Source organism: Simochromis diagramma, unplaced genomic scaffold (assembly GCF_900408965.1).
Source record: "Simochromis diagramma unplaced genomic scaffold, fSimDia1.1 OVJJ01000617.1, whole genome shotgun sequence".
NCBI classification, from domain to species: Eukaryota; Metazoa; Chordata; class Actinopteri; order Cichliformes; family Cichlidae; genus Simochromis; species Simochromis diagramma.
The window spans coordinates 1,373,005-1,386,770 of NW_024386953.1; the positions used below are offsets into that span (position 1 = coordinate 1,373,005).

The following is a 13,766-nucleotide window of genomic DNA, read 5'->3' on the forward strand; positions in this document are numbered from 1 at the left end:
GTTGCTAAATGATGCAGTCATGGAGGCGTCCACAGACAGAGACTGAAGCAGTGGGGCAAAGGACAGAGACCAAAGAGAGGGGTCTGAGAGGACATGCACATAGCTGTGGATGTTTCTGAAGACATTTGTGGTGATAATGAAACATAAGTGTGAAAGGTTTAACCTTCTGCTGCGTCCTTTAAACAACCTGACAGTGCACGCTGGGCAGTCTTGGTTTTTAGAAACTAGTATGTTGCAAATCATTTCCTGTACCTTACTTTATAAAATGTCCTGACTCATGTGTTGGCCATTGATTTTGTTAAATAATAATTCGATTGTGAAAGATTGTGAATTTGAGATACAGATGACGTGTTTCCTGCTACTGAGTTCTTCTTTCTAAGATCAGCTGGAGACTATCTTTAAATCCAGCAGAGTCGCAGAAAAAACAAGCAAGACTAGAAACGGCAGATCTGCTTGTTGGACCTGGGTAGACCTGCATCACCAGGGTCCAGAAGAACCCTGGATAGACCCTGCTGGCCAGAAATGCTGATGATGTATGACATCCTGGACACTTGTGACATTTGTAACCCTAACCCTCTTAAATACATACAATGCTAGCAATTGCATTCTGCTAGTAAATGCTGGAAATATGATCTGCATGGACAGAAATAGAGTTGCACACACACACGATGTGCTTCTGCCTCCTGTGGGTGTGTGTTTGGGAGCAGAGCTTCACAGTAGCCATGGTTTTCACCTCTAATCTCTCCACCAGACTGGCCTCGTTATGTAACCATGAACCCACAGCAGCACAAACATGCACTCGTCCACTGCCGTGACCCTCGTTCTTTCATTTTTCCATTTAGTTTTGTGACTGGTCGACTGACGTCAGGCGCTGAAATATAAACGTATATATTTCTATAAACACTATTTAACAGGATGCAGCCGGTCTCTGCGCAGCATGGGCAGCTGAGCCATAGGCTGACATTGTCAGAGAGCGTGTGCGTGTCTTTGTGTAAAAGCGGGAACATCAAAGTGGAGTGTGCTGCCTTTCAACTGTCAGACTTCCTCTGCTCATTAATTTATTCATCACTCTGGAGCTCCTCTTCATGCCCTGCTCTGCGTCTCTCTTCATCATGTCTCCGCTCGTGCTTTTCCTCCCTAATCTTTTCCATAGCTCTGTTATTTGTCTCTCGTTCTCCCCGTTTCCTCTTCCTACATTTCTGACATCTGATTTCGTCCCATTAGCTGCAGCTCCAAATGAATCGTACCTAAAATGTATTGTAGAATTGAATATTTCCATGAAACACTGAGATCTAAATATATCCTGGTGACATCTGAACGATTGCTCGCAGAAACGAGCTCCACCGTAAAACTGCAGCTGCTGACTGTGATGTGTTTTCTTTACAGACATTTAAGCCGGTGGTGGGGGAGCGCCTGTTGTCTTCAGTGGCAGCAGTGGAATTCCTATTGGACCGACAGCTGGACTTCCTGTCAGACCACTCAGCCTACCATCCGTACCAGGTATTCACAGCCGGACGGGCTTTTTTCATCTCAGTGTTGGTGTTTGCTGTTTCGATTACGCAGAGATTGAAAAGATTACACCAGCAGCTGTGCTTTTCTATTTCCAGATATTTGCTTTTACGCACATACTTTCATTAAAATGTCTGAAAGTCAGGTAAAAAAAATCCTTGAGATGAATTTTTGTTTCATGCCACTTGTTCAGCATTCCTGCCTCTCGCTGTGATCACGCTTATTCGTGATATTAAACAAATTTATCAGACGTATTTTAGGATCTTGTTGCATGAGTCACTGCACTTGGCCCTACTAACCTAAAAGCAGAATTTAGCGTCTTCATTGTAGTTTCTAGTACGTCACTGCACTTAGAGTGGTGCCATAGACGGTGATGAAATCGACCGTGGTCATAGTAGCAGGAAACGGCTTGATAAGCAGTGTAAGGAATTTCCCTGCTGATGCAATCATGTATTACAGTTATTATTTGATTTCTATTCACTCTCTAGACTTTCATGTCTCATCTCCACATATGACAAACACATACGTGTCCAGGCACGTGTGGACACACACAGGACTTTAACCCTTTAAAATAATGTGAGTGTCTGCACCGATCAGTCATCATCAAATAAGAGAAAACAGATGGAGAGTGTTTCTTGTGGTCACCCTGCCAGGTGCGCGGTGGCACAGATGGGCACGTTCGTGACGCTTGTTCATCTCCTGAACTTTTGTCCTGCAAGCCATTTCTGTCAGGAAGAGTGGAGGGAGACAGGGTGGCCCTTTAACACAGAGTAACACAGACTTGTTAGTTAGCAGTAAAAACATACAGAGCTCCTGGGAATAGTGAGCATGTCACCTGTACACCTGCAGGTTGAACAGCATTACGTCATAAATGTTTTTTGATGCTAGTTTCATGTTGTCTGTTTGTCTGCAGAAACACTTGACAGGAACTCGGCGCTGATAGCAAGCTTTGAGTGGTCTGCTGTTACATTAACACACAAACCCACACTGCAGATAGAAGTGGCCAAGTGAGGCTGATATATGTCTGATATCCATCTATTGTAGGCCAACAGTGGGTCACTGTGTTTGCAGCACCCAGGCAGGAGCCTTGGATGATGAAAGCTATACAGTACACATCAGTAACACCTTGTTTTGTTTGACCAACAGTTTAAAATCCACAGTTTGTCATGTTTAATGAAGAAATGTGTCCTTTAGCGATTATGATGGGTTGGATATACAACTGAATAGCAGGTAGTGAAGGTGCATTCAAACTATTAGATAGGAAGAAACATTGAGTAGGCCCTGGACTGGATGAGCGGAGGACTGATCCGCTGATCGGGTTGTAGTGTGTGCAGGTGAAGAGTGTCAGCTACGATCATGAATCTAAGGCTGAATGTCAGGATGTATTCCTCATAGGCTGGGTGTCAGAAGAAAAAGACATTCTGGAGTAAGTTGGATAAAGTGGTCGTGAGTAGAAATCGGTGGCTGCAGCTCATTGGACGCGTAGGCACAGGAAGTAAACAGACTTATCTCTTTACGTGCCTCATTCATCCATTCATTCAAGCACTTGTTTAAAGTGCTTTCTATGATTACACTGACAGAGGGAGACTGCTATCATAACAGTCTCCCTCTGATGGACCCATTAGAGAGCAGGTTGGTCTTAATACCCTGCCTAAGAACATTGGGCATGCAGACTTACCTTTCAGTGGGTAGATGGTCCCGCTCTACCTCCAGGGCTACAGCCGCCCCTGAACAGAGGTTGATTAGATGGTGTTGGGTCGATAAGGAGGGCAGTGGATGTTGTGAAAAGGCTGTGGTCAGTATAGAGTGACGTGTAAAAGTGGATGAACGTACACACAGGTGGACTGCATGATTTTCAGAAGCTGCAATTTGAAAGAGGGACTGTGAGGTGGCAGTAGCTGCCGGGGGAGTGTAGCTGGCTCGTGTCAGGGGCTAGTTTGTAGGATGAGTTTGGAAATCAAGAAGAGGAAGTGAACTAAGACAAAAGGCTTGGATTAAATGGTGGAAACTAACGAAGAAAGAATGTTGGTCAGGGGAAGATTTGAGCTGGGCAATGAGTGGTAGGGACGAGTCACCAGATGACTGATAAAGTACTGCTGAAGTGGTGAGGGGAGCTGCCAGGAAGGTGTTTGATCTCATTACTAACTTCTTCCTCTGGAGCCTACAGAGCAAGAGCCACGGTTTAGAATTAGTAAAGAAAAGTCAGGGAGATGTAGACAGTAGACAGGAGTACTGGGAGACTAGAAGTGTGGTTCATAGTGAGTTATAGGCGAGGCTGGATACCAGGGAAACACAGTGGGACCTGTATCAGCTGGCTGGGCAGAGATTAGGGATACAGATGGAAACATAATGAGTGAGAGGATGCATGAAGAAGTGTACTGTTACTGGTTTTAAAGAGCAAAGGTGATGTGCAGCACTGTAGTAACTACAGAGGGACGACGCTGATGTGATGCTCACGGGGCAGCACTGCAGGTGTGCTGTTAGCTTTGAGAGTGTTTATGAAGACGTTTAGAGAAGGAGAGAAGGAACTGCACTTTGTCTCGTGGAGTTAGAGAGACTATGATGGTGCCAGGAGAGTAAATGTGGTGCTGCATGAGGACGTCAGGAGAAGAGAAGTATGTGAGGATGGTGCAGGGCATCCACGGGGATAGCGACACAGTGGTGAAGTGTGCAGCTGCTGGATTACACCAGCATCTGCTTTGAGCCCCTCAGATGAGGTCATGCAGGAGTGTCTGCGGAGTATGATGTTTGCAGACGGCAGAGAAGAGAAATCAAAGTCATTAGAAGCAAGACAGAGTTAGATAGAGAGAAGCAGGTGTTGATGAGGCTCTTACACAAAGACAGGAGGCTGAGGATGCTCAGATGTTCATTGGGAGTGAGCAGCATTAGAAACGAGTCCATCGGAGCAGCAGTTCAGGCTGAGACGGTTTGGGCATGTGCAAAGCAGGGATGGTGGAAATACTGGACAAAGTGTGATGAATGTGGAGCTACTGGGCAGATTTCATGGATGTAGTGACAGAGGAGGATACGGAGGACAGGGTGAGATGGAGGTGAATGATCTGCTGTGGCAACCCCTGAAGGCTGTAGCTGGAAAAAAGAAGCAGCCTATAAAAATGAGATGAAACTGAAACAGCCTTAATAAAAATGATGAACAATCATAGTACTTTGTTACTTTTGATATGTGTGCCGCTGAGTGCTGGTGCCTTTTCTTTAATGAGCGGAAATGAAAATGGCCACGTCGTTCCTGCTTTACTCTACACTCCAACCATACTGGTCTCATTTCTGTTGTGGACAGAAGGCTCATTAAAGCAGGAATGTTGATTTGAAATGAGCCTTCTGGCTGTCCTGTCCTAACCTGCTCACAGCGACTGAGAGCAGCGTGGAAACTCAGACCTCCCTGCTGCCTTTATGCGAGTGATGATTTTCATCAAGAGGATTTCTTTACTCTAAAAAAGAATGTCAGATTTGTTGATTTTGAGCACATTTTGTACACATTGTAACCAAATTAAATGTGCTAATGAAAAATGAGTCATTCATAATTATGTTGGATACAGCAGCCATGGAGGGACGCTGGCTGTGGAGCGCAGGGAGGTCTGTCTGCTGGATGTAACACTGCCAAACCTGAACATGACCATAAGCTGCATGTGCAGTCTGTCCTCTGATTGACATGTTTGCACGTGACTGACTCACACCTGCACATTAGCACACAGACACTGACTGCAGAGATACAGCAGACACCGTAGCTTCAAAACAGTGAGTAACTGAGGCATGCACACTTGTGCTGTGCGCGCTTGGTGAGGCGGTTTGATGTTTGTGTTCGTGTGTCAGTGCTGTGCAGCTGAACGCAGCTTGTTGTATTATGTTGGCTGGAACAGTGTGTTCCACTCGGTGCCTACCTAATGAGAAGACTGTTCTGCACTCACTGTCTTGGGCAGAAGTTCATATTTAACCCAAGTCAGAAAAAGCAACATGTATTGTGTTGTCTTTGCAGTCAGACAGAAGTTGAATCAGCTGCTGCCGTGTTCCCCGAGTTGTGATTTGATTTGTTTTATAGATTTCCACACACTGTACAACTTTTATGCATGATGTAGCGTGATTGTTAGAATAAACAACACGGCCACTGAATGTGCAAATACAGTATATCAAAATAAGACATGCAAATCCATCCATCCATCCATGCTCTTCCGCTTATCTTTATCAGGCTCATGGGGGCTGGAGTTTGTCCCAGCTACCATAGGGCGAGAGGCGGGGGTGCTCTGTGGACAGATCAGCTCACAGGGGAGAGAGACGAGCACCCACATCCACACCTGTGGACGATTTAGAATCACCAGGTGACCTCCCCTCACCCTCAGCTGGTGGCAGCAGATCGTAGGGGGCTGCTTGGTTGTTGGGGCCTCTCTGTATCAGTATAGAGGTCTTTACCTTTCAATATTAAATGCTTTGGGACAACTCATTGTGATCTGGTGCTGTATAAATAATATTGAAAGGAAGTCAAATGAATACACACTTCATGATAAACCACATGACTACAATATACACACTGACACTACACAGTCTGCCACATGAGTGGTGACTGAAACAGGAAGGAGTGTCAGGTTGGAGGGGGCAGTGCTGACTGCAGAGGAGTTGTAACACACACACACACACACACACACACACACACACACACACACACACACACACACAATGCAAATTCCTCTATTCTTAAATCACTCATGTTCACACAGAGCTCCCCGTTCTTTAGTAAAAACAGTCGTGTCTCTCTCACACTCTGTGCGCTGCAGCCTCAGAGAGTTTTATTTATTTCTTTTTGGAGTTGGACAGGAAGAAGAGAGTGGGAGGGGGCGGGGACTGCAATCTGTTTGGCATAAACGGTACAATGAAGTCAGTGTTTAGTGGGCCAACCCAGGCTGCTGCTCAGTTCTGTCTGTCTGTGTGTGTGTGTGTGTGTGTGTGTGTGTGTGTGTGTGTGTGTGTGTGTGTGTGTGTGTGTGTGTGTGTGTGTGTGTGTGTGTGTCCCTGTTACTAGAAAATTGTGGTCTGAAGCTGAAGAGCAGCAGCCAGATAATAAAACTGTTAGTGCTGACTCACCAATCTGACCAAACGATGCACACACTGAGTGTTTCAGATCTGTCGCTCCACCTTTCTGCAGAGATGCTCTCTGTTTCTCTCACGTACAGCAGAGTAGAACTTTACTTCATGTGATCATTAAATGCTCCAACAGCACAAACACAGTGGACAGGAGCAAGCTTAGGAGGCAACTGCTAACCACATAGTGTGAGCATGCTTATCAGTCCAGTATCAAAACAGCCGAGTCATATAAACCACAGAACAGATGCTGTCCCGCTGCCCCAAATGTATTACTAGAGCACCAAATACAGATTCATCTGTTAATAATAGAGCCGACCAAACACAGTTTCCTTCTGTTAAGTGTAAATTCACTTTGAAAAGTCGAGTCTGATGAAGGGGATATGGGATTTAGGAGTTCATCAGGAACATCCAATGGAGATATGGCTGGAAACCACAAAGTACCAAGTATTGGGTTTCATGGAAGCTGCTGCCAGCCTGACTCGTTGATGGTGTCATGAGGGGACTTTCAGTATTGTTCACATTGCAGGATCACTTCTGTGTGTTTAAAATTAAGAAGTTTTCTTTGTTTTCCTCCATGAAGTGTGACTGTTGGGGGAGGAAGGCAGCAAGCAGCTGACACACCCATTTTAATAGTGTTCAGCTGACAGCCTCAGAGCAAGTTTCTGGCTTTATGCCCTGCAGTGTTCCTAATACAAAAGCTGCTCTGTGCTGTTGCACAGTCACCTGCTGTGTCTGATTGAGGCTTGTGTGGGAGACTATGATGCAACGTATGTAAGAGCGCCGTAAAACCACGTGTATAGAGTCAGCACACAGATCTGACAAAACAAAAGCTTTGGAAGTTTGCTCGTCTTTGCCAGCTTACATCACTCATTCAGTTTTGACTGCCATCAGAAAAAGGAGTCAAATTGTTGCTGGACTCGAGTTAGTTTCAGAACATCGTTTCAAACTGACATTTCTCCAAGCCCACTACTTTATATACCAGCAAAGATGAATGGTGAAGCTGCAGTCTTTGCCAGAATCTCAGCAGATGGACTCACAGGATACAATTTTAACTTGTGCACACAGATTTTCCTCTTTGACAAACCTTTGAATGTCTTCACACTACTCAAAATCTTTGCTCCATGACTATAATGTCTCTTTTTTCATATTCATGTAAGCTAGCTTCAAGCTTGGTTGCATTAGCCTGTTGCCTTGGTTACGCTGTGTATTTGTGTGGTGTGTAAACACGTCTACACTGTATATTCACAGGTATGGGTGTAAGGATAAGTTAAACATGCTGTAGCTGCAGCATGAAACGATGTGCTCTGCGAGGCTCTGACTCTGTCAGGAGTAAAACAGCTCAGAGGAGACATCACTGCAGGTTCATACTGACTAACAAACCAGGCAACATCATAGCCCCACTGTTCACACACAGAGAATAGTGTGTGCGCTCATTGGGATGGATTAAGAGTTAGAGGAGTCTATTAACAGAGGTCATTAGTCATCAGAAGGACAAACTCTAGAATATGAGACACGCTGCTTTCCACTGGGCTATTTTTAGGCTACACTGGTTTAATTTGGAGTTAAAAAAGGTTTTGAAAGTAGAGCACTGCAGCAGGATCAGAGAGGGAGGGGAAGGAGATGAAAGAGAAGGTGAAATGAAAGCGGCCTCACTTCCTGCTGAGCCTCAGCCTCTGTGTCTTTTTGACTCCTGCCACTCTTTATCTGTAAGGAGACGTACACGGACGTGTGCTCACACCCAGTTCTTATCTCACAGTTTTGTAAACACTAATTAACAATAGAGAAGATTATAGATGATCTCATATATGAGAAAACGTTCAGAGATCAGAGCAGCTACTGAGCTGTCTCAGCCCGTCACCAGGATAAGGAGCAACTCGTCTTATTTGATTGAAACACCAATAATCCGTTTTATTCTGGAACATCTCAGAATGGATCGTTACTACACGAGCTGTAGTGCACATAAGCTCCTGACTGAGCTGTGTGCACGGAGCTGTGAGACGGTGTGGTGTCTGTGGTTTGGTTACTCGGACGTCTTTTAGCATCCCTTTGTGTCTGTGATGTCTCTGTCTTATACCTGTTACCTTGGTGTTTTTACTGTCACAGCAGAAAATCTGTTGTTATAGAAAAATGTAATTATTGATACTTTTAATGTGTTACAGCGAAGGGATAAAGAATAAAAAGAGTACGTAGCAGTGTGCAGAGTGAGGGCCTTATACTGTGAAATCAAAACGAGGTCACAGAAGAGTAAAAACTAACACTTTGTGGTACAAAGTGTACATTAATAAATGAGTCAGCTCAGAGGGATGAGCGGGCGGCCGTATGATGGTGAAGAGCGGCGAGCTGCAGCCCTTTGCCGCCCTTCCCCTCTCTCACTCTGCTTTCCTGTCACTCTTCACTGTGTCTGTAAATAAAGCCAGAAAATAATTTAAAAATAAATAACAAGTACACTAGATCTAAGAAACTACTCCAACAAGGTGTCATGTAGGAATATGTGTGTGTGAATCTTTCTGGTATTTGTTTCACTTGGTTGTGGCTCGGTGCCACTGACAGTAGAGCTTCACAGCTGTATGAAACATAATATCACGTCTTTCAAAAACACTTCATTTTTTCCTGGTTTCTAGTTTCAGAGTGAATCTGGTTTTTTTATAAACATCATCAGATTTTGACAGGAGTTGGATTTTTAAATGTTTTCAGTCAGTGCGGTGAGAATCCGCTGATGTCTCAGCCATGGTGATAATGCTGGCGCTTTAGCTGCTGCGTCCACACCGGGCGGGATTTGCTCTAATGATGTTTGATGACTTCAAGTGACGAAGAGAAAAATAACCAGCGGCGATGCGAGATGGTCCCGACTTTTCTCACCTTGGAGGTGTGCAGTGACTGCGAGCGCCAGGGCAGGATACGATGGCTGACACATGACCTGCTTTTACAGGATTACCGAGACAACCAAAGGATGACACGTGTGCAAGTAACTGCCATCTGCTTCAAAGCCACCTTTGACGAGCAGTTTGCAGCTTTATATAAATAGTTTCAGCGGTCATCGGGATATAAATAAACTGAATGCACAAAACAACAACAAAGAGCTTGTATCTGTGCCCCAAAATAAGGTCGTTAAAACCCTTTTTCCTGTGCAAGTTTCTGTCATTGTAGTTACTACTGCTGACTTCACGCACAGAGTTCAGTTCCCCGTGCTAGCTCTTATCATGTTTCTGCTTTAGCTTTTACCAAGACAGGCCTTTGCACAAATAAACAAGCACTGCTACCCTTCCCAGAAGTCTGGACTGAGGGAGGAGACTGCATTAGTTAGTATTTAATCCTTTAACAGCCTCATGTTCAGTCATTAAACAACAATGCTGCTGTACATCGTGCTAAAGCTCATGTAGACGATCAAAAAGGCACGTTTTTGTTGACACGACTGCTGTATGAACATGCATGAAAACATCATAAAACACTGAAATGTAATGCATTAGAAAAGAAGTGTGATGTGAAAACCTTTATTCTGTAGATATGAACTGAATTAAGCAGGAAAACTGTCTGAAGATTATTCCAAGCTTTTTATCTGAACCCACAACATACTGTGCGAGTGACACATCCATCAGAGGAAGCAGGGATGTTAGCAGAGGGAAAATCAGTCTGTTATTACAGACGGAAAAATCCAGAACCGGAAAGAAGGATCATTGGATCTTTTCATCACCCACATTCCAGCAAGTACGGTATGATGATCCCAGTCTGGACTGAGCACAGGGTGTGAACCATTCATCAAGGAAGAGACGTCTAGATTAGACTTTGCAGAAGATCCACAAGCTAGCAGCAGCCTGTGCAAGAAGGACACGGAGGCTCTGACACACTGTGACGTGTGGGCTTCACTTACATAACTCTTTCTTTTCTTACATTTGGGACTTTTGTGAAAATATTTGGTCACGTTAATAAAGAAATGTAAACATTCTAAAGAGTTATTAGCTTTTGAAGTTGAAATGAACACGGTGGCACCGCTAGCTGAGAAACCATCGTCTGTGTCAGTCTGGTTGTTTCTGAGCTGGCTTTGACTCAAACACGTGTTTAATCATTTGCTGGTACTTGTTGGTGTCTTTAAGGATGAGGTGGACAGTCAAAACCCAGTGTTAAGAGACAACCCTCAGCTCCACGAAGAGGTGAAAGGCTGGCTCAAAGACCAGAAGGTGCAGGAAATTTTTATGCAAGGTAAGTCTTTGTTTGGACTGTGTGGTCGCATTTTAGCCTGCCGTCTTATTTTGCTAAAGCTCACCACGTCAGTGACATCGTTACTGTAATAGTTGTTTTATAAGGAACATGCAGTGGGACTATAACTGCAGTGGGAACTGTTTCCTGTGGCTCGCAGGTCCCTACTCATTAAATGGCTACCGTGTGCGTGTGTACAGACAAGACTCGGCCACCCAGTGGTTCACTGGTATCATTACACATCACGACCTCTTCAGTCGAAACATGGTCGTTATGAATGACCAGGTACGTGGATGCACTCACACACAGTTATGTGATGTTATTATTTAAGTAGTTTTACACTGTGTGAAATGGATCGAAAGGATGGGACGTGTGACCTTAACCTGAGACACAGCCACCCCTCTGTCTTCATCGTGTTTAAAATAATAATCATTTACAGACGTTTCATCTGATTTCATCTGGTATTAAGAGACAGAGGCAAAAGGAGTGGAGTTTGACTTTTCCCGTTAGCCTTCAATGAAAGCACGCATGAATCTGACACTGCCCAGTTACTGATTTACACTGAAATCAGATTGATACCATAGATGGATCTACTCAGGCTCAGAAGTGTTTGAATCTTAGTTACCTCAGGGTCAGAGGCCGTTTTGGTGTATCTACTCCGAGGCTGAAGGATACCTGTAATGGTTGGTTAGCAGTCTGCAGATATTCTGTTCTTGCTATAGACCTGTACATGCAGAGTAACGTAAATACTGTAATGATGTTGTTTACATTTGCATCTAGTTTCTGTTCATCATTTGATATCGTTTGAATTCTCCAAGATACGAGTGTCGAATGAACCTGGTGTGTGTGCTCAGGTGCTAGAGCCTCAGAACGTGGATCCATCCATGGTCCAGATGACCTTTCTGGATGACGTTGTTCACTCTTTGCTGAAAGGGGAAAACATCGGCATTACCTCCAGGCGCAGGTCGCGATCCAGTCAGAACAACAACGCTGCCCACGTGAGTACGGACGCACAGACACAGAAGCAAATATGACATGCAGTGATAAACTATCTGTCACCTGTGCTGTAGGTACTCAGTGAAAAATTAGAAATGAGGAATAAATATGGATTGTATGCAAAATATTCAGTTGATGAGGGTGTGGAGTTGAGACGAAACACACAAAGCTGTAGAATAAAAAAGATTGGTGTATTCATGACTGTCGAGCTGAATGCATCCAGCATGTGGCTTTTGGTGTTGTTTCTGTTAGCGAGCAGCTGCTGCTTTTCATCTAATCTCAGCATCATCTGCATCCTCCTGTGTATCTGTCCGTGTCAGAGACATTGGTCAACACAGATCTCTGAACGCTCCGCGTCATCATCCTTATCTTCAGCATTCCCTGAACAGGGCTGTGGCTCCGAATCTTCCACAGAGCTGTTTGACCAATGTCCTTCCTTATTTTCTGTGTTCACCGTATCTTTAAATTGCCAACTTTGCCTTTAACGTAAAAGTTTCTATGAACCTCGCCTAAGAGGTTAGACACACAGGTGCTCTGTTGTTCTGCTCACCTCTCGGCTCCGTGTAATGTGCCTGCGATGTCAGCAGGTGACCATTAAACTGTGGTGATGTAATGTCAAGTTGCCACGTAAGACTCGTTTGAAGCAAGCTGGTGTAAGGAGCTAACGTTGAACTCTTAGCCAGTCCCGCAGTCAATAACAACATTTCTCCTTGTCCCACATTTTCTTTGTGTTCATTTCATTTTGTTATTTTTCTTTTTATTATTTTTTCCTGTTGTCGTTGACATTTTAAAGATGGCGGGAGGGAGACCCGGCGGGACCACTGGCAGCACTCAGGTACCCCAGAACCCCCACTGCTACACCACCTCCCAACCCTCCAGTCCTACACTTTCTGCAGTAGAACAAAGCTGACAGACGTCCTCTGTGCTCAACATTTTCACACACCCCTAAATCTAACTCAGGCCCAGGGTTGTACTTACAATGTGAAGCGCCGTGATGCGATTACTGTTTTCATTTGGTACTTATAAAAGAACAAGCTGAGTATCTGCAGTGGAGCTCTAATTCCACACATCACCTCTGAACTGAGATGCAGTCTGGGGCCAGCGTCACACACTGGGACAAAGCTGGAAACACGGTCAGTGATCAGCTTCAGTGGAAGCGGACTGATCTGTCTTCTCAGTCTTATTGGTTCATTTCTGTAAGTCAGGTTTTATTAAATACTACTGGCTGCCTCAGCAGGCACTCGGTCACATCAAGTATCAATAGTTTTACTCCATTTGTCTTTTGGACTGCTCGTGGAGTAATTGAATAAGCAGACAAATTAAACTCTGTGAAGGTAAAATGTGGAGCTCTGTGACAGTGTTTGTTAAATGAATATAGCTGACCTGCTTAAATCATCTGAAACGTATAATATTCAGGCATTAATTCAGTTTAAAACGTTTTCTGTGAACACCGATTACATTAAACCTAAATCTGTGCTCTGTGTTCATGGAAGTCAAAGACAGCAACGTTTCACATGTTCATTAAAAGAGTAACCAGGCCAAAGTGCTTCTCACAGCGCCATCTACTGGCTGCTTTAGCCTCCGCCACACCCCGGGTAATATAGCTGTTCCCAGGCTCACCTGCTCCCAGCTGTGACGGTGTGTGTGTGTGACCACAGAGGTCAGTGCAGCAGTGTGGGGTTGCTTTTTGCTATGCCTTTCACCAAGGATTAGATCACGTGGTTCAAGAACTACCTCTCACAGACACTGAATGTCCTGTGCATCATGTGCCTGGCTGTAGGTTCTGTCCTTATCAAAGCCACGGTTTGACCGTTTTAGCATGTGTCCCTCTCACGGTCAGCAACGGGACAGAGTGAATAAACACACTGGCACAGCAGCCTCCAACATGTCAGTCAGAGTCTGTAGGAGTTGTGTTAACAGGAACAGACTAACATCGACCACACGACGCTGAATGTCAGTGTTTGTCAGCTTCTAGT

General features: G+C 44.6%; 1 protein-coding gene across 4 annotated transcripts in view; it reads left to right on the forward strand.

Annotated features, from left to right (window-relative positions):
- The window catches only part of jmjd1cb (jumonji domain containing 1Cb), a 97,161-nt gene that overhangs the window by 68,607 nt on the left and 14,788 nt on the right, over positions 1-13,766 (forward strand). For 2 of the 4 annotated variants that reach the window (XM_040038570.1, XM_040038574.1), the window contains 5 exons: positions 1,387-1,500; positions 10,692-10,797; positions 10,955-11,079; positions 11,649-11,792; positions 12,584-12,625. In XM_040038570.1, the coding sequence (XP_039894504.1) occupies positions 1,387-1,500; positions 10,692-10,797; positions 10,955-11,079; positions 11,649-11,792; positions 12,584-12,625 (531 nt within the window). Of the gene's footprint in view, positions 1-1,386; positions 7,900-7,945; positions 10,798-10,954; positions 11,080-11,648; positions 11,793-12,583; positions 12,626-13,766 lie in introns of all 4 variants that reach the window. The other 2 variants (XM_040038572.1, XM_040038571.1) reach the window with 2 other exon arrangements.